At 42.3% G+C, this 25,192-nt stretch overlaps 1 protein-coding gene and 1 long non-coding RNA gene across 4 annotated transcripts; one reads left to right on the top strand and one right to left on the bottom strand.

Annotated features, from left to right (window-relative positions):
* The first annotated feature begins 472 nt into the window (after positions 1–472).
* Positions 473–13,258, top strand: LOC134860891 (ATP-binding cassette sub-family C member 4-like). 2 transcript variants are annotated; one of them, XM_063877763.1, is made up of 31 exons: positions 473–691; positions 1,761–1,871; positions 2,008–2,128; positions 2,297–2,521; positions 2,616–2,705; positions 2,838–3,001; positions 3,099–3,224; positions 5,161–5,410; positions 5,861–5,968; positions 6,235–6,324; positions 6,458–6,649; positions 6,878–6,972; positions 7,193–7,279; positions 7,423–7,519; positions 7,766–7,978; positions 8,202–8,339; positions 8,576–8,613; positions 8,754–8,869; positions 8,982–9,128; positions 9,236–9,315; positions 9,432–9,582; positions 9,711–9,830; positions 9,978–10,088; positions 10,617–10,717; positions 10,918–11,109; positions 11,187–11,342; positions 11,490–11,579; positions 11,667–11,839; positions 11,931–12,036; positions 12,317–12,451; positions 12,565–13,258. In XM_063877763.1, exons 1-31 carry the CDS (start codon positions 618–620, stop codon positions 12,568–12,570), a joined length of 3,903 nt encoding a protein of 1,300 aa, XP_063733833.1. In that variant the 5' UTR covers positions 473–617; the 3' UTR covers positions 12,571–13,258. The 2 variants fall into 2 exon arrangements, with proteins under 2 accessions (XP_063733833.1, XP_063733832.1); XM_063877762.1 differs by having other exon boundaries at positions 474–691; positions 12,562–13,258.
* LOC134860923 (uncharacterized) lies at positions 12,614–21,249 on the bottom strand. Of its 2 annotated transcripts, none has more exons than XR_010165331.1 (4): positions 20,222–21,249; positions 19,693–19,779; positions 14,519–14,590; positions 12,614–14,388 (listed from the first exon to the last, which is right to left on the bottom strand). It is a non-coding gene; the product is annotated as an uncharacterized LOC134860923 (long non-coding RNA). The 2 variants fall into 2 exon arrangements; XR_010165330.1 differs by having other exon boundaries at positions 19,698–19,779; positions 20,222–21,246.
* Positions 21,250–25,192: the final 3,943 nt, after the last annotated feature.

The raw sequence follows: 25,192 nt of genomic DNA, 5'->3' as shown, positions 1-25,192 counted from the left end.
CGTTACGTTACTCGATAAAAGTAATTAGAGTACCACTGATCATCACAGACTCAAGCACCGCTCCATTCACTTGGGTGGGCTGTGATCGCCTGAGAGTTGAACCCTCAGCGCAGCACCACGCACGGTAATGTTTTGCGTGTAGTAGAGAAAACAACATTGGCCACAATTCAAACATTCCTGTGTTATGACCGCTGTTCAGTACACAATCCCGGGAAACACGTTTCTCAGAAGATGCATTTTTAAAGTGCTTCTCTAAAACATAATAAACCGGATTATTGAATTTCTCCAACTAGTTTACTCTCAATTAAAAGACGCATTACTGTGACTAAATATCCACTACTACAACAAAAGTATTGTATAATATAGTGTGCCACATTCTCTGTAGTTTCCACGCAGAAAACGCTACATCCAGAACTTCACCCACGTCCTCATTTATGGAGTTTGGTCCGTGTGTGTGGACGCCCCTCAAGTAGCTGCAACAGTATTGGCCGAGTCTGAACGAGACGTGAATAACAGCGCGTGGATGGTGGCGGGCGTCATGTGGTGAGCCGGTACTCTCCAGTTTGAGTCTCAGTCTAGGCGGAGTACCAGCAGCAGGCAGCAGATTTTAAGTAATCATGGAGATAAAGAAAAAAGACGGAACAGGCAACCCGCTGTCCTCTGCTGGCTGTTTGTCAAAGGTCTTCCTGTGGTGAGTGGTCCCTCTCCCATTATTCAAACGGGTTTCAGTGAAAGCTGTTGGACTTATTTGTACCTGAAGTTCTTTTTATTGGACAATTTAACTACCACGACTTACTTAATACAAAACACAGATAAAGTATTTGTGCTTTTTTAAATGTGATTTTAACCAACGAGAGTCTATTGAGCAATCTGAAATCTTAACTTGTAGTTCCGCTTTCAACTCATACAAAGTCCTTTCCCCTGCACACTTATTGTAGCACACAGTTAAACAATAGGCAACATAATCAGTATAAAAAACACTGTCGCTAAAAGCAGTTTGTGCTTCGGCAGCGCACTGAGATGACTGGATGTACGAGTGTTGTTCTCTTATATCGTGGCTACCTGCTTGAGGCTGTTCTGTCGTGCATTGCTTCGGCATTAGCTGACGGTGTTTTGTTTCGGATTCCTGAAAATATTAACTTTCTGCATGTCCTGTTCAAGCATAGCCGACCATTGGCTGAGCATGCAAACACAGCCACGAGCGCTTGTTTGACGTGATTCTGCACATTTGAGTGTTTTGTAGACGAGCTGTACCCGCGATTGCACAAAACGTGCCCGTAGGAACTACCTCTTTTAGCAGACCACCGCGGGTAGGTTTGGGGTGGGGTGCATACATTGGTGCAACGAGTGTATTTGCTGTTTCCTTATAAGGATGAAAAAAAGGGGATCTATTACTGTTGGAGCTATATGTTGCTTTATATTATTTAATAGTTAATCATGATGTACTTGCTGTTGTTTATATTGAATGTATTGTTATTTAAGTAAGTTAAATACGTTTCTGAAAAACGTTTCCTTCCTCTCGTAACATTCTGTGTTTTTTGTACATAAAGCTAATCTGATCCGACCCATGCATTAGTATAACAACTAAGTGAGCAACACTATTGTTAAAGGGTGTGTCTGCAGGTTCATCTCCATCACAAACTGTAAGGGTGTTAGCCTCTCCATTAAATACATTAAGCAATACAAACAATACAATGATGTCAGTGTAAATCATATTCTGGTTGCGTGACAACAGCTGTGTTTCCAACTGTTTCACTCAGCTGGTTAATCCCGTTGCTTCAACTGGGACAGAAAAGGAGTTTGGAGGAGAATGACATGCCCAGGGTTCTTCCTGAGGACCAGTCCCAAGTACTGGGAGAGGAACTACACAGGTACTAAATCACAGTGATACACTGTTGGCCCCCTCCCAAAAGTCTAAGTCTGTATGCATGCGTGTGCTGTTGACAATAACCACTACCTCACTATGTCACTGTACAGAATCAATATGCTGCATTTTCATTTTTGCAGATGCTGGGACCATGAAGTCAGAAAGGCTACTAAGAATCTCCGGAAGCCAAATCTCACCAGAGCTCTCATTAAGTGCTACGGGATGTCCTACGCAGTGGCTGGGTTGTTTACAATTTCACTGGTATGTTCTTATCTGTTTTGTCAACCAAATATCTTGGGGCCCATTCAATCAAGTGTATTATATCATTTGACAAGCTAAAAGCAAAAGTGGTAATAAGCTGCCGTCCAAGAGTCGTGCTTGATGGCATCCAGTATCCTTAATGTATTTTTGGCATTCTTTGACATAAAGGAGGCAATCAAAGTTATCCAGCCTCTTCTTCTGGGGGAAGTCATCCTGTTCTTTGAGAAGTATCACTCAGACGAACAGAGGAGTCTGTGCATGCTGTATGTTTACGCCGCTGCCATGTCCATCTCCACGTTTGCACTGACCATCATCCAACATCTCTACTACTACCACGTCCTAAGAACAGGCATGAGGATCAGAGTGGCCATGTGTCACATGATATACAAAAAGGTCAGTGATGGGGCGAGCAGATTTTCCACTCATTTAAATATGCTGTGAATCGCTTCAGTATTATTTACCAGACAGGAGACTTCTGTCTCATCAGGCTCTGGGTCTCAGCAGTGAATCCATGGGGCAAACAACAACAGGACAAATCATCAACCTCCTATCAAATGACGTGAATCGTTTTGATGAGGTAAGGCTAGATTAGTGGTAACACTGGCATCATATTTTCAGATTTACTGCACAACAACCAGCCAGAAAAGACCGGTATATTTAGCTATATTCTTGTTTGAATTGGGCTCACAATGAATGTTTGTCTCGATAGATTACACTGAATCTGCACTACCTGTGGGTGGGACCTCTTCAAGCCATGGTGATCATCGTGTTACTTTGGTACCAGATTGGACCCTCGTGTCTGGCAGGAGTGGCAGTCCTTGCCCTCATGGTGCCTGTGCAGACGTTGTTTGGAAAGCTCTTTGGCATATTCAGGTACGCAGTTTTTGTTCGAGGTAACGCACCTTTCCCCAAAGCTTGGGAAAAGTGGAATATTAATTAACATTTCTGTGTTTGTAAAACGTATTTAAAGGAGCAAAACGTCAGTCCTTACTGACAACAGAATCCGCATCATGAACGAAGTGGTGTCTGGCATCAGGATCATCAAGATGTACGCTTGGGAGAAACCCTTCGCAGCTCTGGTTACAGACGTCAGAAGGTAAGGGTACAACTGTTTTGTTAAGAACAGAACAGACTTGACGACCTCTGTAATTGTTTCTGCAGCAATAAAATAGGGCATTCATTTTAACCCCAGGAACATATCTTTTAACAATTAGGATACATATGTCCACTAACTCTGGAAAGAATCTGAATCTTATGGCTTTTTTTTGGGATATAAACTTCAGAAGTTCATTCAGTCTGGTGCTCCACTGTCTCTCTAGACCTGAGTTTGGGCCAAAGCGGTGGCGGAGTGTTTGAAGCAGATCCAGCATCAGTCAAATATCTGTGTTAAGTCGAGGCCAGCTGTTCGGCACAGCTCTTACCTTCCTCCCAAATTCTGGGTTCAGGTTGAAGTCGGTGGGGGTCATCACACCTGAGGGTCATCTGTCAGATGATGGTTCTCGAAAGTGTGTGTGGACCTATCAGGTTCCCAGCTAGGTTGTAAATCTGCAAAACAACCTTTACCTATTCAAAGTGACAATCTCATCTTAATCATTTAGCATGTCAACTTCCAACCACCAAGTCAAGGATTATCATTTATCCACAACGTCCCCTCTGGCTATTCCCGCCGCGGTGCCATGAGCTCAACCCGTTTCTCAGCTTTCAGTTTAGCTGTTGTATTTTTTTCTCATCTCCTCTGTCGGTTTGTTTGCGGCATTATTGTACTGGATTCTGTCCTCACGTATGTATCCTCAGCCTGACAGATCAGCTGAGTGTACATGTAACCCCCTGTCTGTTGTTTTTGGCTCTGGTGTTTTCCTTACAAAACCTGGTAAGACATCACAGTGTCAGTGGGTTCGTCTCCGCAGCAGCTGCACCCTCAATGCACTGCCAAAACAGAGCTGTCCTTCCAGTGAAGTCCCAGTTCGGTAACAGCGGTTTTAACTAGCTCTGCTTTATAGTCATCATTACAAGTTAGTTAATGAGCATTTATTCTCGCAAACATTTACAGACAACAACACCAAAGGGTTATATGGCAAGAAGACGGTAGAGAGATAAATGGCTCCAGGATTAAGCTCAGGACATTGGCGCCCATGTGGTATTTGCCTTAATTACTTAACTGCCAAGACACCCACCAAATTAGGATAATCTTAGACTCTAGATGGTGTTATCAGATCCTCAATGCTCAGAGACCCAGACTGAATTATGAGCTTTATTTAGCTAAAAGACAGGCTTCAAACCTTTCACATAAGAATATGTGTATCTTTTCACTCTTCGTTTTACAGGGGTTAATGGTTGTATAATCAAAGAGATACTGACTGACTACGAAGCTCTTATTTACTCATTAACTTCTTTCTCCGAACCATTTGGAAATCCTAGACCTTTGAGGGTAACAGGATTTATTCATTTACGAGGACTTTTCCTTTTTTTGTAATGTGAGCACAATTTCACTGCTGCTTTTCTGTTGCTGTATCTAGAAAAGCAGCAGCTGAACCTTCCTTGTTTTACACTTGTGTTAACTGTGTGGACTTTGTTAATATTGAGTGAGCAGTCAGCAGGAAACACCTGACAATGGCATGCCAAGGGGCAAAAAAGTTTGTGCTTACTCAAAAACAAAGAGGCACATTCACATGAATGAACATCTGATGGAACACAGAAGCCTCTGCACACACACACGCAAACACACACACACACACACACACAACATATTTGTAACAGTTACTACAAGGAGAGACGGTTTTCAAACTGACGTTGGTTTAGTAATTAGTAGTTCCCTGCTTTGAAAGCACTACAGGAATGTTCTTTGCACATTATTACAGGATTACTTGTGTTGCGTAATGCTATTGCACAATATAGTAGAATAAGCAGGACAAACCTCATGGATTTAGGAATCTACAAACTTACTTGTCATTCAGCAAGACTGGAAAATAATCTTGCAGTTTAAAACATGCATTAAGGGATATACAATTGTGCTTATGTGTCTTCTTTTCCAGGAAAGAAATCAGGCAGATTCTGAAGAGCTCCTATCTACGAGGACTCAACATGGCCTCCTTCTTTGCCAGCAGCAAGATCATCGTGTTTGTTACCTTCACGGTCTACGTTCTCCTGGGGAACACCATCAACGCCAGAAGTGTGTTTGTCACAGTTTCCCTGTACGGCACCATCAAGCTTACCATCTCCCTGTTCTTCCCAATGGCCATCGAGAAGTTGTCAGAGACCGCAGTTAGCGTTCGCAGAATTGAGGTAATTTGGTTCATTTAGTCCATCTTTTTTAGAGATGTGTCCATAATCACTTTGCAATAATTGAAGTCCTGAACGTCTGGTTGTTTTACCACAGATAAGATGTTAGTGTAATCTTTTACTACCCTAAACTGAACTGGATCAATCTGTAACTGACCTTTCAGACTCCGGCAAAGACCCCAAAGATAACGATAATCAGCAACATAGGGAGCAGTGATTTTTGTGCATTGTAAATCTTGCTGTGTCCTACCACGGGTTTAGAGCTGTGCTTAAGAAGTGATCAGTTACACATTAAATAACACATGGACATCCAAGACGCTCTGTTCACAACCTGAATGCTAAAATGAGAGTTTATGGCCATGAAGGTAGTAAAAAAACTGCAAACACTAGACTAGGTTTTGAATTACAGGTAGCAGTGGAAATAGTTCAGACTGTCCTTTTAACACCTTCCAGGAATTCCTTCTGCTGGAGGAGATTGACAGGAAAAGCTGTGGGCTTTCTCTCGAGGAAAAGAAGGACAGCTCTGTTGAGATTGAGAAGATGACATGCTACTGGGATAAGGTGACTATTTCAACCCTGTAACGTTGTCTGGCATTACTGTAAATGTCATGTTACAGGATTTGTGTGTGCAGCCATGACTCATCCAACACCAATGGTCTGTATAGGTCATAATGTCATAATAACTTCTGATGTGTATATTAACTTCTTAATATTAAAGTCTTGAACCTCGTGTTTGTGGTTGTTTTAACGATGGGATTAAATGCCACATCTGTTGGGAAATACAGGAAGTTGTTACCCTTAATGACTGTTTTTCTGTATCCTGTCAGAGTTTGGATGCTCCATCTCTGCAGAACATCTCTATCACGGTGAAGCCTCACAAACTTCTGACTGTAATTGGCCCAGTGGGGGCCGGAAAGGTCAGTACGGCGGTGTAGACTAGTTCATCTTCTGGATTATGAAGGCCTAAGATTTGCTTAAGCGTTTTTTCTGAGCACCAACACTAGAGAAACAGTTGACTTGATTCGCTGATTTACTCCCTGTTCCCAACAGTCCTCTCTGCTGAGTGCTATCCTGGGAGAACTACCTCGTGACTCGGGAAACCTTAAGGTCAAAGGTCAGCTGACATATGCCGCGCAGCAGCCCTGGGTGTTCCCTGGAACCGTCCGCAGTAACATCCTGTTTGGACGACAGCTCAACCACCAGAGATACCAGAAAGTCCTCAGCGCGTGCGCTCTCAAGAGGGTGAGATACAGCAAAGTGCCCTTCCTCATTCATGACATAATGTCAAAGCTCCTTTTTTAGTCAGACATGTTCCTTTATATGACTGTGTGTCTTAAACAGGACTAAATAAAGCCACCATGACTGAAATAATAGAAACCACAAATATAAGACGCTTGGCTAATACTAAGACAACAAAACAGGGCCGACTAGCATGCAAGTATATCGTATTAAACCGTCATTATTTTGCAGGACATGGAGCTGCTCCCAGATGGAGACCTGACACTGATCGGGGACAGAGGAGCCACTCTCAGTGGGGGACAGAAAGCTCGAGTCAACCTGGCCAGGTGAGAGGACAAAGACAACTATCATCTCTGTGTTAAACAAAGTTAACTCTTCCAAAAATAGAATATGTGTATTTGGCCTCAATATCAAGAGGCCAGCAACTTTAAGTAGAAACATGCTTGGTATAACTTTCCATGTCCGTTTTTTACTTCCACAGATTAGCTTCTGATTTAGTTCATACTTTTTGGGCTTATTGGAGTGTGTGTGTGTGTGTGTATTTAGGGCTGTGTATCAGGACGCAGACATCTACCTGCTGGATGACCCTCTGAGTGCTGTGGACGCAGAGGTCGGGAGACACCTGTTTGAACAGTGAGTGATTACCATCTCTACTGACTGTTCATGTGGGCCAAATCCTCTACTCATATTGATGATAATACAAGCAGAAACTCTTCTCCCTGAATAAACTGACACTTTATTTACTTAAGGAGTGTTTTCTGTCTCTGTGTCCTCAGGTGTATCTGTGGCCTGCTGAAAAAAAAGTGTCGTATCCTGGTCACCCACCAGCTGCAGTACCTGCAGGCAGCCGACCACATCATCGTCCTCAAGGAGGTGAGTGGCCCCTGGCAGCGCTCTGCTGCTTTTTGAAGCTGAAGACACTTTTCATAGACACATTCCTAAAGACAGTATGAGGACAGATATACAGGAAGTAATATTAGTGACGCACCATGTTTGACTCCTTTTTCTCTGGAAGAACTGCACCCTCATTTTGAGTTGGCTAATAGTGTTCAGGTATGTTGCCATTCATAAATTTTCCCCAGCGATTCACCAGCAGCTTCACCTCTTTGCGTCTCACAGGGTCACATCATGGCCGAGGGAACCCACAACGAGCTTCAGAGCTCTGGACTCAACTTCCAGTCCCTGCAGAGAAGCGACGAGGATCAGGGGCGCTGGATTCGATCACAAGAGCATGACAAACTGTCGCTGCTCAGCAAGAAAACAAATAACTCTCACAGTTCCCAGAGCAGCCTCTTGGTGCCCGAGAGCAAATACACAGAGCAGCAGCTTCCGGTACATACCGCACAAAGCATGTTTTTGGTAGTACTATTTTAATAGGGATCCTGTGAAGATGAGCATGTATAAAGTGAGTGCACTGCTGAAATGGTGAGGTTGATTCCATCATAGTAATCTAATAGTCAAGTGTCCATTATTCAAACTTATTTCAGTCTGCAAGAACTCCATTGAATCAGCTTATTCCCCTCTCTGAACTGATGTAGCACGTTTTGTTGTGCAGGCTGAAACGGTGGGCACCATGGCAGAGGAGACCCGAGCTGAAGGGAATGTTAGCAGCCACATCTACCTCAAGTACTTCACTGCAGGCCACAGCCCTGTGGTGCTGGTGTTTGTCGTGCTGACCAGTGTCCTGGCTGAGGTAGGACATGGCTCATAGGTCTCTAATACTCTTCAAAATACACCTTATTTAAACTATTTTGTTCCCAAATAGGGGATGTTAAAGGTTACTGTTGTAGCTGAATTCATAAGCTCATACTGAGATGCGTACGTCATGTTTCTTTTCGATGTGCTAATCAATGATTTGTAGCACAGTAAATGTCTATTTGTTGTTTTTTCTCAATAAAAAAACGTAATTCAAACCGTTTCTTTGCAAAGGGTGCGTATATAATGCAGGACTGGTGGCTGGCATACTGGTGAGTGTTTATCCAGGGCTATTCCCACTCTCTAGGCGTGTCCTACTTTCAGTTGTTTGAGTGTTGTTGTTTTTTAACCATGTCATATTTAATAGTTTGCCGTGCGTCTGGTCTGATTTTTTCTTATGCTGTGTCGACAGGGCGAGAGGAGAGTTTCGCAACAGCACAGTTGGAGATGTTAGCGTGGGCTCTGTCATCAATGCTACTCGTTTAGAACAAGAGTCGGATCTCACGTTTCACCTGGGCATTTATGCAGGTGAGCCTTCCCTTCCTATCTCCACAGAAACTGTGATGTTTTGAAGTTGGTGAGAGCATGTTCTGCTTTAAAACAAAAATGAAATTGCAGTCCTCTTTTTTCTTTCTCTCAGGTTTGACAGCGGCTGCCGTGGTGTTTGGCTACATACGCAGTTTAGTGGTGTTTCACGGACTGGTCAGATCGTCTCAGACTCTGCACAACAGCATGTTCAGCGCCGTCCTCCGCACGCCTGTTCGCTTCTTTGACGTCAACCCCATAGGTAAGCCCTGCACTCAAGAGTCACTAAGGTGGAGCCGAGGTCCTGGCCTTCTGGGCAAAGAAGTGGCATTTGTTTTTCTAACTGACTGTTCTTTCTCTGCTTTGTAGGAAGGATTCTCAACAGGTTTTCCAAAGACATCAGTCAGATGGACTCCCTGTTACCCATCACCTTTGTGGACTTCTATCAAGTAAGAAATGAGTGCCATTTAAGTGACACTACTGTCCATACACTGATTGTATTTGTTCTGTAAGTCACCAATTCTCATCTTATTTTGTGTTGATATTTATTATTGTGGTTTTGCAGTTGTTTTTACAGAATGTGGGCGTGATCGCGGTGGCGGCCTCTGTCATCCCTTTCATCCTCGTCCCCGTCATCCCTCTGCTCTTCATGTTCTTGTACTTGAGACGTTTCTACCTCCGTACATCACGAGACGTCAAACGGCTAGAATCTACAAGTATGTGTTCATGGGTCCTTTCCATAATCATACCAGGTTATAGATTTGAACAGTGGGCTTTTAAAATAATAATATCCAATAATGTTTGATGGATGGTTTCAACCCCCTCTATGTGGTTTGTCCGGCAGCTCGGAGTCCTGTGTTCTCCCACCTGTCCTCGTCTCTTCAGGGCCTCTGGACCATAAGAGCCCTTAAGGCGGAGGAGAGGTTAAAGAAAGCCTTCGATGCTCATCAGGACCGGCACACAGGTTTCCATGTTAAACATTTTACCTTTCAAAAGTTATTTCAAGTTGGAACGCGATTGCCAAAGAAAGGTTTTGTTATTATTGTTCCTCAATGTTAGTCTGAGCCCAATAAGGTCTTTGATGAAATGCATTTTCTCTCTGTGGTTTCAGAGGCGTGGTTTTTGTTCCTGATGACGTCCCGCTGGTTCGCTCTTCAACTCGACAGCATTTGCTCAGTATTTGTCGCCTTCGTGGCATTTGGCTGTATCCTGCTCAGAGACGGTAAATGCACCCCGAGAGACTGTCAATCCCTTTTAGTGCAAGGTTTCACAAACGAGTGGGTAAAATGTACATGTATTTGTGCAGCACATTCACAGGGACAAAACACAAATCAATAAAATGCAGCGGGAACAGAAGAATATAAAGTACATAAGCATTGAATGGTATTAAAGAAATTGAAGAACAGGAGATGAAGTCGTGGTGTCTCTTTAAGAGGAGAATGACTCCTTCCATGTAGCGAGTACCCTACAGCGAGGAGCATGAACCCATGTAAAGAGTTTGCCTCTAAAAGAAACCCAATAAATCACATGTCGTAAAACCCTGCCTGTCTGCCTGAATGAAATCTACTACTCGTACTACTGCTCTGAGAGAGAATGTCAGGTCAGTTGGTTTTCTCTCTTTGATGAAGCCATTTTAGAAAGGTTACACTTTAACAAAGCTAAACAATTTCCATGGAATGCTTTTAATAATCTTAGATTGTTGTCGATAAAGGCTAATTACTGTGTGTGTGTGTGTTTGTTTGTTTCTCAGGGCTGAATGCTGGAGAGGTGGGGCTGGTGCTGACGTATGCTGTGACGCTGGTGGGCAACTTCCAGTGGACGGTGAGGCAGAGTGCCGAGGTGGAGAACATGGTGAGAACTGAGGGATCTTTTGGTTTCTGTCTGTCGTGAAGCAGCGTCTCAGGTTTTTACTCGTGAGTTATCGTTGTTAGAGACTAACACATGTAGTATAATCAGTAGCTGTTTCTGGAGGAGACGCTGACAAACAGTTAAATGAAATGACAACAGGTTTGAAGCACAATGAGCTCATGGGACACAATGACTCTGTTCAGATGACGTCAGTGGAGAGGGTGGTGGAGTACACCGAGCTGGAGAGCGAGGCATCCTGGGAAACCGAGAAGCCTCCTCCTCCTGATTGGCCCAGCAAAGGCCTGGTGACCTTTGACCGCGTCAGCTTCTCCTACAGCCCAGAGGGAGCGGCGGTCCTCAAAGACGTCAGCTTCACCTTTAAACCCAACGAGAAGGTGAGATGGCCACACTTATTTATTAATGTTTGAACACACATGAGGGATGTCGATGACTCTGGTTCTCTGCGTGTCAGGTGGGCATCGTGGGGAGGACGGGCGCCGGGAAGAGCTCTCTGGTGTCGGCTCTGTTCCGCCTGGCCGAGCCTCAGGGGAAGATCTACATTGACGGAGTTCTGACCTCTGAGATCGGCCTCCACGACCTGCGCACAAAGATGTCCATCATCCCTCAGGTGCACATCCAAAGACCTTCTGTTACCATCACATGTCATTGGGCCGAGTTGCCCACAATAATTTACAGATTAAATGTGATGTTTGCCCATTTGAGAATGAATATCCAGCTTCACTCTGACCTTGGTTCTGTTCCCTCTGTTCTCCAGGACCCGGTGCTGTTTACAGGCTCCATGAGGAAGAACCTTGACCCCTTCAGCCAGCACTCCGACGAGGACCTGTGGAGGGCTCTGGAAGAGGTCGGTACAAACCTGTGTGTCCTGCAGTTCAGTCTGATGCTCCCTCTGACGCGTGCATCAGGCTAACTCCCCCTTTCCCCCCCACAGGTGCAGCTGAAGTCGGTGGTGGAGGAGCTGCCCGGGAAGCTGGAGACGGTGCTGGCCGAGTCGGGTTCCAACTTCAGCGTGGGACAGAGGCAGCTGGTGTGTCTGGCCCGGGCAGTTCTCCGTCAGAACCGCATCCTGGTCATCGACGAGGCCACGGCCAACGTGGACCCCAGGTACCGCTCGTGCGAGACCTGGCATGGCTTCTTTTTCAGCTTAAATCCTTTTGTTTACAGATGTCTTTGTCGTTACCCTGTCTCTCTGCAGGACGGACGAACTGATCCAGCAAACCATTCGGGACAAGTTCAGAGAGTGCACCGTGCTCACCATCGCTCACCGCCTCAACACCATCATAGACAGCGACAGGATCATGGTAAGTCCTCTCTTCAGCCTCACTGCACTATGATTCCCCAAATGAATTCAGCAGCCTAACCTCACTGTGTCTGATTGCTACTGTATAATATACCTTTTAAGATGCTGAGATTAATCTATCAAATATTTTAAAAGGTCCCCATATAACTCCATGACTAAGTATAAATAAACTGTACAGTACATCAGTATGTTGAGTGTGTTATCTGTCAAAGTACTGTACGTCTGCATGATGCCCCTTAGAGAGTCGGCAGGAGTTGTTATTGTTGTTATCCTGCTTTAAGGTTCTAGACAGTGGTACCATCCAGGAGTTAGACCGTCCCTTCACCCTGCTGCAGAACAAAGAAGGAGCTCTCTACAAGATGGTGCAGCAGACGGGTCGGGCGGAGGCAGCCGCCCTGCTGAAGGCAGCCAGTGAGGTGAGGAGATTAGAGCACATTTATTATAAATTCATATTATTTGGAACCTGACTGAAGGCTTTTGTTTTTCTAAACTGATGCTTTTTTTCACACTTTCAAATGCAACTCAGAAGTCTTGACAGACGGAGGCCAGCAGATCAAGATTCCAGCTGTAGTCGGAGAAGACGTCACCTTTCTTTTATTTTGAAAGGTGCTAATCAACCTGCTCACAGTGGAGAAGGTCTCTCCTGCTCACATTTTATTTTCAGTTCTGTAGCAGGAAGTTCAACTGTGTCTTTAAATTTGATTGTAAGTCAACAATCATGTTTATCATAGGTGAAAAAGATGGTGCGGTGGAGGTGGGACACTTGGTACATCCAACTGGGAAATCTTGAAATAGCAATGCAAACTGTCACAAAATGTACATCATTTCAAGTCCAGGTATTCAATTTTTAACTGAGGTTTTAAAGTTACTGAGTTGACAGGCAAATAAGATAAACACTCCAGTGTAAATAAACACGTGTAGTCATCTTAGTTATGAAGCATTTGAATGCAAGATGTTAGAAAACACTACATACCATTGATGCCATGTGTCAGTTATTTTTTATGTTCTTATTTCTTTAAACTGTGATGGTCATATTGGAATCAATTTTCATTTTAAGTTTCCTGTTGTGTTTGTTTTTTTAAATAAAAAATGGCCTGCTGGTCTCTATCATCCTTTTTTATTATTACAATGGTTCAACATGTATTGTCTTGCTGTCTTTGCTTCCAGTAAATATATTGTTATTATTTATGGTTCTGATTAAAGTGAATTGTTTTATGCTTTTATTTTGAAGTCAATTTATTGTTATTATTCAAGTTAATTGAAGTAGTTTTATGCTTTTATTTTGAAGGCATCTTTAGGCAACTGGGGTAATTGTATGTATTGGAGACATTTTTAACCAGGAGAGACCCCCAGCTTTTATTTTGAAGGAGGTTTTGGGCACATGGTGATTACTGTGTTGGATTAACCCCCGTTTACTTAGTTTGGTTATTTCATTGACCCTGTTGAGTTAAGCTGGTTTAGTTTATTTCACTCAGTATTACTGTTGGGTTGATTTCATTTTCTTTAGTTTATTTGTTTTCAACCCTGTTGATCTAAACTTGTTTTGTTCATTTCAGTCAATATTAGTTATATTTTGGTCGTAGTGTTGATCTTATTTTCTTTAGGCTCATCTCATGTGCTGGTTTGTGTAGTATTTGTTTCCCCCTCTTAGTTGCGGAGAGCCCAAGGGGTGGCTTCTCCCTTTGTGTGTGTCGTGCCTGATTTAGGTGTTCCTTCTTGTGAGTGTAAAGTGATCACGGGTGCCTTAATTTACTTTGTTGGGATCCCGCTCACCCTTCGCCACATCCATCCACTCAGCATCCCTGAATTAAGATTTCCCCCTTTAATTTTCGTGTATGATGGTCTGTGTATTCAACCACATTTTAATCTTTGAAATAAAACATTTGATTAATTGGGACCACATCTCCTGCCCCTCAATAATACTGAGTGCCTTATTGGTACTGTTGATAAATATTTCCTTCTGTGAAATTCCCAAGGTGGCGTTGTCTGGCTTCTTTAGCTTACATAAAACACAAAGGAATTTCTCCAAAGGCATCAGATACAGAAGATCGCTACATATTTTCAACTTATAAGAAGATGATTCTCAGCTTGGACTCAACCGTGGCAGTACATTGAATTTGTCCTCTTAACTACCACATGCTGCATTTCTTCAACAATCTGCATCCATCCTGCTCTTATCAAGGTAATACCAATTGTGTCACAGTTTTTCTCTGAATTTACATTGTTTTGACAGACAGTCTTCTTCCTTGCATCGCCAGATCAAGTTCTTATTCCACATATTGCTTTTCATCACCCACACATTTAGTCCAAACTTCCTCAGGTCAACAGCCTTCTAAGTCTGGTCTGATCCTTCCTAATACACACGAGAAAAACAACACAACAGTCAATGTTAGTGGCTAAAAAGACTACAGCTGCTGGTGATAATAGACAGGATGTTTCATTTCACTTGGTGGAACAGCTTGTGACTCAATAACTTTAAATACCTGAGCTAGCAGCCTGGTACCTGATCCAGCAGATGTGGCCTGCTTCTTCTGTGGGGGGGCAACCTGTTCATCCTGAAACATATTGAGAGGTTAAAGGTTTAACAGTTCACAGCGCTATGACTTGTTCTTTCCTGTTTTCACATTTTCTGTGTGTGACAAAATCTACCAAACAACACATGAGTATCTCGTACTGCATAGCTCAGAGTGATACCACACTGCTCTGGTAAGCTGAAGTCTTGGGTTCGATCCTCATGAGGTTCAGCAGTTTTCAAAAGCTGAAACCCAAAGTCAAGAGCACATTTACCAAATGAAAGGTGGAGCTGTCACATCAAATAGCTCAGAGGGATAGAAGACGGACTGAGACTGTGGGTTGTGGGTTCAAGGCTTTTCAGGTGCATTCATCTTTAAGGTCCAAAAACCCAAATGAACAAGTCATACCAAACATGAACGTCTCAGGACAAATAGCCCAGAGGGATAAGTGACAGGTCAGAAGATCTGAGGTTGTGTGTTCAACCCTTATTAGGTGCAATATATTTTAAAGTCTACCATTCAAAGAGGAGGAATTACATTCTCAACCAAACAAAGACCAGTGTGTTCTCCATATAGCTCACAGGGATACGACACTGCTAAGAAGATCTGAGGTTGTGAGTTTGATTCTTATCCATTGCAGTAACTTTACAAGTCAAATTCCCCACAGAAGAAGTTCAAATGTGTACCTGACAACAATCAACCGTGTTCGGTCATATAGCTCAGAGTGGAGGCTTTGTGGGCTGTAGATCTGAGGATGTGTGTCAAACACCAAAGAGAATTACTTTGAAAGGTTTTCATATTTAGACGTTTCTGTGACCTGTCATACAGCTCAGAGAGATGTGAGGGAGCTCAGTAGAGCTGAGGTTTTTAAAGTCCAACACCAATAACAAATGAGTCAAACACGCTCAGGTTGTGAGACAAAATCATCCTCAGATCAAATATCTCAGAGTGATACAACACTCCTCTGAGGAACTGAAGTCTTAGGTTCAATCCGCATGAGGTGCAGCGATTTCAGTCCAGGTCCAACACCCAAAGTACAGAATAAGATCACCAAACCAAACAGAATTTGCACAAGTCAAATGGCTCACTGAGATAAAACACTGCCTTAAAGACTGGAGGTTCTGGGTTCAATCCTTATTATTTGCACTGATTTTTCAGCTAAAACATCAAACATGATGAACTGAAATAAGAAAGAGAAGAGAGTTTCATTCACATGTGTTTGTGCCTCAATTGTTTGACATACTAAACTATTACTGCTTTCTCAGACAGACTACACTATGACTATTTGAGATATACTTACTATGACAGGCTACTGAACACCATGCCAAACTCTCAGGTCAAACGGCTCAGTGAGATGCACTTTTGTTCTGAAGAACTGAGGTTTCAGGTTCAATCCCCATAAGGTGCAAATGTTTTGGATGTTCAAAACCCAAAATGTAAAATAAGATTACCAAATGAAACAGACTTCATTGAAGTCATATGGCTCACTGGGATAAAACACTGCCTTGAAGACTGGAGGTTCTGGGTTCGATCCTTTTTATTTGCACAGATTTTCAGGTAGAACATCCACAATGATGGAAGAACGAACAGAGAAGAGTTTCTCATTTACAAATGTTGGAGGCACAGTTTACTGAAATACTTCACTGACAGTTTTATTGGATGGACTAAACTATGACTTGTTCTATTTCCTATTTTACATTTTCTTTGTGGCAAATCCTACCAAACAACTGATAACTGCCTCAAGTGAAATAGCTCGCTGTGATACAACACTTCTCTGGTGAGCTGAAGTCTTAGGTTCGAATCCCGGGACATCCAGGCATTTTCAAATCTAACACCCAAAGTGGAGAATGAGTTTACCAAATGAAGGTTCTGTCTCTCAGGACAAATAGCTCAGAGGGTTAAGTGACAGGTCAGTAGACCTGAGGTTGTGTGTTCAAATCCTTTGTGAGCTGTAGTGATTTTTAAAGTGCTTTACTCAGTGGAGAAGCTAAATGTGCCCGGAGAGCAGAGCTTCATGTACATGTATGTGGCCTCAGGGGTTTGTTCTCGGCACGTAGGCGCCCGTGTCGAGTTCAGATCCACCACTTAAGTGTACGGGGTTCGAATAGCGAACAAGGCAGATAGTTACAATAGATCAGAGGTAGATCAGTGAGGCAGAGTAGGAAGGCAGGCAGGCAGGCAAGGAGAGGCAGGCAGAGAAGGAGAGGCAGACACAGTAGGAGAGGCAGGACTCAGATAGAGTATGATAGGCTGTAAAGTAGGCGGTCAGGATAAGGAAGAATAGTTTTGTTTTTTTGTAATTTTTTTGGTTCCTGAAAGCAGCAGTGCAGCCGCAGGGGGGATTTGAACCCTGGCATCTAGGATTCTTCTTTTGGCTCACTGTGCACCTGCTCTACCAGGTGAGCCACCGGGTAATACAAAGAGTGATAGGTTTAAGTTTTATTTACCATAATAAGTCAATATCACCTTTAAAAAAGAAAAACTGTTAAAAAATAAAAGTTTATTTTATTAACACTTTTTATGATTTGATATATTATATCATTAGCTCGGACTTTTTGTAGGGACTTTGATTGGGAACCAGAAGGTCACTGGTTCAAGTCCGACCATGAAGTCTCATTCACCAGGAAGTGCTTGGACTGTGTCTTTTGAGGTCCAACCCTGAGATGAAAATGTCAAATATGCAAAGGAACATCCAACTCTGTCAGGTCAAATGACTCACGGTGATAAGAAGCTGCCTCGATGTTCGGAGGTTGTGGTTCAAACCTTCTGCGTTCCAGTGACTTTTAAGGTGTCTGCCTCTAAAGGAAGGAGTCAAATACAAGTAAAAGCAGAGAGCTGTCATCTGGACCCATAGCTCATGGAGATGGAACACTGGTTGGTAAACCAGACGGTTCTTGGTTTGAGAATTGAGCATTACAGTGACTTTTAAGGAAGAAGTCAAGTACCTTTTATCAAACTATAATGTAGCTTTATAAGGGTTGTATGGCATAGGTGTGCACGCAAAGTTGGGGGGAGGGGGGTGTGCATGAGGTAGAGATTTCAGTCCAGGTCCAACACCCAAAGTACAGAATAAGATCACCAAACCAAACAGAATTTGCACAAGTCAAATGGCTCACTGAGATAAAACACTGCCTTAAAGACTGGAGGTTCTGGGTTCAATCCTTATTATTTGCACTGATTTTTCAGCTAAAACATCAAACATGATGAACTGAAATAAGAAAGAGAAGAGAGTTTCATTCACATGTGTTTGTGCCTCAATTGTTTGACATACTAAACTATTACTGCTTTCTCAGACAGACTACACTATGACTATTTGAGATATACTTTGTATGACAGGCTACTGAACACCATGCCAAACTCTCAGGTCAAACGGCTCAGTGAGATGCACTTTTGTTCTGAAGAACTGAGGTTTCAGGTTCAATCCCCATAAGGTGCAAATGTTTTGGATGTTCAAAACCCAAAGTGTAGAATAAGATTACCAAATGAAACAGACTTCATTGAAGTCATATGGCTCACTGGGATAAAACACTGCCTTGAAGACTGGAGGTTCTGGGTTCGATCCTCTTTATTTGAACAGATTTTCAGGTAGAACATCCACAATGATGGAAGAACGAACAGAGAAGAGTTTCTCATTTACAAATGTTGGAGGCACAGTTTACTGAAATACTTCACTGACAGTTTTATTGGATGGACTAAACTATGACTTGTTCTATTTCCTATTTTACATTTTCTTTGTGACAGATCCTACCAAACAACTGATAACTGCCTCAAGTGAAATAGCTCGCTGTGATACGACACTTCTCTGGTGAGCTGAAGTCTTAGGTTCGAATCCCGGGACATCCAGGCATTTTCAAGTCTAACACCCAAAGTGGAGAATGACTTTACCAAATGAAGGTTCTGTCTCTCAGGACAAATAGCTCAGAGGGATAAGTGACAGGTCAGTAGACCTGAGGTTGTGTGTTCAAATCCTTTGTGAGCTGTAGTGATTTTTAAAGTGCTTTACTCAGTGGAGAAGCTAAATGTGCCCGGAGAGCAGGGCTTCATGTACATGTATGTGGCCTCAGGGGTTTGTTCGCGGCACGTAGGCGCCCGTGTCGAGTTCAGATCCACCACTTAAGTGTACAGGGTTCGAATACCGAACAAGGTAGATAGTTACAATAGATCAGTGAGGCAGAGTAGGAAGGCAGGCAGAGAAGGTGAGGCAGACACATTAGGAAGGCAGGTAGGCAGACACATTAGGAAGGCAGGCATGAAGGAGAGGCAGTCACAGTAGGAAGGCAGGCAGACTAGGAAGGCAGGCATGAAGGGTAGGCAGGCATGAAGGAGAGGCAGACACTGTAGGAAGGCAGGTAGGCAGACGCATTAGGAAGGCAGGCAGACAAGGAGAGGCAGTCACAGTAGGAAGGCAGGCAGAGAAGGAGAGGCAGTCACAGCAGAAAAGACAGGCAGACAAAGAGAGGCAGGACTCAGATAGAGTAAAGTAGGGAGCCAGGATAAGGAAGTACAGAAAAAGAGAAAATTACTAAAAAAGTTTTTTTTTTTTCGTTTTTTTCGTATTTTTTTGTATTTTTGGTTCCTGAAAGCAGCAGTGCAGCCGCAGGGGGGATTTGAACCCTGGCAGCCAGGATTCTTTTTTGGCTCACTGTGCACCTGCTCTACCAGGTGAGCCACCGGGTAATACAAAGAGTGATAGGTTTAAGTTTTATTTAACATAATAAGTCAATATCACCTTTAAAAAAGAAAAAAGTGTTAAAAAAAATCAAAGTTTATTTTAGAAGTCATTAATTAATGACTTCTAAAATAAACTTTGATTTTTTTAACACTTTTTATGATTTTATAAAGAAATTTCACATTTTTAAGACATTTCTTTAAAATTATTTATGATTTTATATATTATATCATCAGCTCTGACTTTTTACCAAAAATTAAATCGTTTTTTTTGTGACACTTCAATGAAATAATAGTGACCTTTAATGACTTTTTATGATGTTTTTCTATTTGCTATATTTATGACTTTTTCCGACACTATATCAGATTACTAATGGCATGGTAAACTATTATGGTATTTCTAAAGCTTTTACTATCCTAGGACTTTCTGCTGACATTTAAAAGTGTGCGCTTACTAAGACTTTTAAATGACATACTTTACCACGAGTGGAGGAAGAAGAGGACGAGGATGATGTGAAGAAACCCGGCTGTCCCAAGGTTTGGTCCAGAAACTCTGCACTCACCTGGGGAGAAATGAAGAGAGGGACAGCATTAGGATTATTCTGGTTTAAGACATCTTAAACTTTTTCAGGGATTTATTTATCAGCATATGTTTTACTTTCTTTCTAAAAGCTATTTCTCTTATTGTAATTACAACAAATATTAAAAATGTGATTTTTATGCTGCTGCAACGAAAACATTTCCCAAATTGGGATCAATAAAGTACTTCTATCCATCTATAATGAAACATATCTTTTCTCAGGACACATCAACATGATTGTTTATGATAAACTACAATATTATATTTGTCACACGATTCTAAACTATGACTTAATATGACTCTAAATCCAGCCATTCTACATCAAGTCACCTTTTCACTGCAGGACTTTTACTGTGTGCTTTACTGGGAGCTAACCTGACTCTCGCGCTCACCAACAGCACTGTCTACTAACAGTATTTACTCACCAACGCTGACGGGATAGCACAATGTGCAGGCTGTTAGCAGTGAAGGTAAAACGCCAACAAGTGTTTCCACACCGGCGCCATCACGCTGCTTCTCTGCCAGGTGTTGCACGATGATACTTCCGGGGTGTGTCCTGCAGAGAGGCTGCAGAGGCTGAATGCATCACATGTGCTCTGTAGACAGCATGTGAGTAAGCCGTCAGTTAATCAAACTCTGCAGCAAAATGTGTCTTCAAACTGGATAAAGTCAATGTATGATATATTCTTGCAATCCCAAACATGGAGAAGCGTACGGACAGCAGAGCGTCATACCTCATGAACATATGTCCAAGACACTTATATTGATATGATTAATATAGTTATACAAAATGACAGAATAAATCAAACAGGAATGAAATCATTCCAATGAATGCTATAGGACAGCAGAACCAAAATACAGGGTGAAAGGGGAGGGATTAGTTAAATATGCATGAATAAAAAGAACAATGTTAAATAGATCAAATTAGATAGGTTACCAAATATAATTGCACACTTTTTTAAATAGTAACTTCTGTCCATATGTTTCTATTTGGGTAGTAGAACCACCAGCACAGAGGAGCTGGCAGGTACAGGGCCAGCAGTCCACAGGAGGACATGTTTGATGTCAGGGAGATTTAAACTACAGGGCTGTCACTATGGGCAGCAACGCTGTACTTACTGACAATACAACCAGCAAAATGCCCCCAAAAAACTGGTAGTGGCTGTAAGGATAATCAATATATTGAAACGGAACCCTAAAGGACTAAATTCACTGTTTTTTAGCCTCAAGTAGCATGTAGCTAATGGTATATCGAGGATGTGAGTAAAAGTCATTCACACATGGAGTCACGTACTAAACACACCGACTTCAACTCTCACTCAACGCTGCATTATTGATATTGGTTTGTGTTTAATAACCAATAAGTCTTAGAAGAAGTGTACAATATATATCATAAAGAGAAGCATCATGACACTTCATCAGAAGGCGAAGCAGACTGTGCCCTGGACCCGCCTCCGTCAGTCAACCAATTGAAGAAGACGGGGTATGTGCATGTGACGACAAAGGGGCCAATAGGATCCGGCCCCCGCTGCCAACCAATGGGAGAAGAGGAGACCGGAAGAGCCAGAGAGTAAACATGCCTGACGTGAACACAAGTGCGGGGCCTTTTCTCCGTGCTGCTAAGAGACAGCTAACTGCTTCAATGTGGACTGTGGATTAGTAGCGTGGGGGACCGCAGCTGTGTTTCCTTTGTAGACCTATCATTCTATTGCATTAATAAATACTGTTAAGCTTAAACAACAACGCTTCCGGGTCCATTTAAGACCGACTCTTGGTCTTCAAACAAAGAATATTCTTAACATGGCCTGGCTGGGTGTATAATTCCCGGCCTGACTTATTGTGCCAGTCCGGGTTAGGGATAGTCTAGTATGTCAAAAATATGCAAGAAAACCCGGCATTGTATAGTATGTCAACAAACTTACAAATAAAACAGAACTAGTCTGTTGATAATGTCAGTTCAGTGTTACCCCTTTAGTCCAATCAGTCAATTGAATTAAATTGTAAAAAAAGATTTATCAATTGTTGAGCTATAATTAAAATCATCATACATGTAATATAAAGAAATGTTTAGAATAAATATACATAGAACTAATTAAGAATAAGACCATTAACGAAGACTATGATAACTATTGCAACGGATAGTTATCATAGCCCCCTCTGCAGGTCAGAGACGCTACCTAATGGAGAGTCAGCTGTCTGATCGGATGACACATGAGCAACAGCTCACAGCAACTTCAGCAGCTGACGAGATGCAGCAGAAGAGACACTGGAGGGAATAAACAGCAATAAGTGGAGCAAAAAAAACAAATCGTTTCAAAGAGGGGGAATTAGATTCTCTACCAAACAGAGACCAGTGGGTTCTCCATATAGCGATTTTTTTTTCTTTCTTTGTGAATTCCCCTAAAATGATTAGAAAAATTGCCCCCTTTTGAGTAGTAGAATTAGATAACGCCAACCAATAAAGGAGCGCCCTTTATGTTTACTTTACTAATGGCCTAACTATCGTCTCACATTTGATTTTCCATGGATAAAATCTCACAAGACACAGAACTTAAGGGAGGATTTTTTTCGGGGGAAAGTGTAAAACAAAAGAGGGGAAAAAACAAAACAAAACAACAAATATTTATTCCAGTAGAAAAAGTAATAGATGAACATTTGCTGGCGATTATTTTTATAACAAATACATGTACATAATGTCTTTGAGAGATGCTATTTGCTGTATACATGTGCTGAAATGAGACGACGACGACTCACGTGGAACAACAGCAAGGTCCAGTATACAGAGTTTCAGTGATGTGCAATACAAAACGGCATGCTGTTTTAAAATGAGGAACTTCATGTACTGTACTATGCAACCGCAAACTGTGTACATCGCTTCATGCTGTGGCTTCTCCAACCACCCTTCTCCAAGCAGCTCCATCTGGACTTCTAAGGGATTTTTGTGTTGTTTTTTTTTCTGTGGAAGATGAAAACCTAAAGCGGCTAATGCGGTATTGCATGCATAATATACCATTCTGATTTAGAAAAAGGAATTAAAGAAAAATACATGAAATGGGAGGCGATTGTGTTTAAGGCAAAGCTACAAGTGACTTAAAACATTTCTTTTTCAAAATAAAAGAGTCGTTCTAAAGTTGTTGACGGTATTTACATTTCATGAATCTTATTGAGTTGTTTTATTTTAATTCTCATCAACATGGAAATGGACATTTTGCCTCTCTTTGGTTCCAAAAGCAGAGGAAGAAAGGCCTTTAATGTTTGTGTTTTTGTTGATTGAAATCCAATTGGTATTTAGATGTAGTCCCGTGATCCTACACACTCCCACACAAGAAGTGGTGAATAAGAACTCCATGATTCTTCCATGGAGTCTTATTTCAGTGCATGAATGATGATGCTTTTACTTTATTAATCAAGAGTAATTCACAAACCTTTAAGGCTCTTATTTTCTTTCAGTAACATTGAATGGTGCTAATACAGTACAGATAAAATAAAAACATTAACAACAGAGTAAGGTTCTATTCCAGTAAGCCAACTCTGTAATGCAAGCTAACATTGTGGAACAGGTTCACCAGATTCATCCATGCTGTACAAGAAGAGGCAATGATGAGTAATACACATCGGTTATACGTTCCAGATTGTGGTCATGTGACCCAGGTGACACCCCACTTCTACTTCGGTCAGGTCAGCTGACGGATCGTATGACGCAGGCGCAACAGGTAACAGGTATGACGCCCTGTATGACACCCCCACTCCCACCCTTTGCTGGTTAGAGACGCTACTTAATGGAGAGTCAGCTGTCTAATCGGATGACACATGCGCAACAGCTCACAGCAACTTCAGCAGCTGACGAGATGCAGCAGAAGAGAGACTGGAGGGAATAAACAGCGATAAGTGGAGTTTCCTGTGATTTAAAAGGTCTGAACTAGCACTCAAACAAACCAAAAGGAAAAGAAACAAAGAAGCAAAGAAACAAAGAAGCAAACAATCCAACACACGTGGCCGCTGTGTGCTAGCAGCTAGCTGCTATGCTAATGCCCATATAGTTGCTACGGTCAAGGCTAATAAACCAACAACCCAGCGGTACATTCAGGTGAGATACATCAAACATTTAAACAGCAGAGATCAGTGGGGAAAGAACATAGCGTTTAATTAGTGTTTTATGGATTTAGTATTGGTTTTCCTACTGTTATTGTCAGAGGTAATCAACAACACCTGTGCATGCGCACTTCTGGTTTACAGGCTCTGATGTACACACTATGATCCTCCATTAGTTTTCTCCTCCTTTAACCTGCTTCTAGAGGTATTACAGATGTGTGTGATATATATTTAGCTGTAGTTGTATTTGTTGTGTGCAGGTGCATTTAATTCATGATGCTCCTATTTCCTTTCATGCCTCACATTCAGAGGTTGATCATATTTAATCATCATTCATCCACATCTGAAGTAACTAAAGGGATTCAATAAATAAAAGTATTTAGTTCCTGACTAAATCTACTTAATTACTTTACACCACTGCTCATATTAATAGATGCCTAAATATTTCCATGTTGCCGTTGGACATGTTTTCAATAGACTGTACTGACTTCATGGTGTCTTTTTGTTCTTTACTCCCCACCTGAGTCCAAGGACATCTGCTGGAGGAGTCCAAGGACATCTGCTGGAGGAGTCCAAGGACATCTGCTGGAGGAGTCCAAGGACATCTGCTGGAGGAGTCCAAGGACATCTGCTGGAGGAGTCCAAGGACATCTGCTGGAGGAGTCCAAGGACATCTGCTGGAGGAGTCCAAGGACATCTGCTGGAGGAGTCCAAGGACATCTGCTGGAGGAGTTCAAGGACATCTGACATCAATGAAGACGTCTTCTTGAGTTTCTGGAAAACTTAAGGTACTATACTATGTATATTTTTCAACATACTATACTGACTTTTAGTCATTAGTACTCAGTCATCAAGTTCCAAAATTCATGGTGTCTTTTTCTTCTTTTCTCCCCTCAGCAGTGCGGCGAGTCTAGTCTAGCATACTTAGCATACTTAAGTTGGCTAAGTATGCTAAGTATAGGGGACTTTGCTGAATTGAATAAAATGTTTGTATGAAACCTAAAGTATTTGTCTTTTGAAATAATTAATACTTCCATTACATAAGGCCGGCTGATTCTGGCTTTAATCTCCATAACCCCCTGCATGTATTGCGCCGAAACACCGGGGGCATATGCCCCCGGTTCTCCAACCGCACCACCGGCCTTCTAACTGCTGCTTATCCGACTGGCTCCATCTGCTGCTGCTTCCACTGGCTCCCTCCCTGAGAGCACTCAAGAAATCACTGCCTTCTAACGGGTTCGAACCCAGTGCCACCCATCACTCTCCCCTTAGTACTGAAGCACTAACCTCCACACTACTGGTGA

Source organism: Eleginops maclovinus, chromosome 24 (genome assembly GCF_036324505.1).
Source record: "Eleginops maclovinus isolate JMC-PN-2008 ecotype Puerto Natales chromosome 24, JC_Emac_rtc_rv5, whole genome shotgun sequence".
NCBI lineage: Eukaryota > Metazoa > Chordata > Actinopteri > Perciformes > Eleginopidae > Eleginops > Eleginops maclovinus.
The sequence above is the reverse complement of the archived record's forward strand: the minus strand, read 5'-3'. Positions and strand labels throughout refer to the sequence as shown.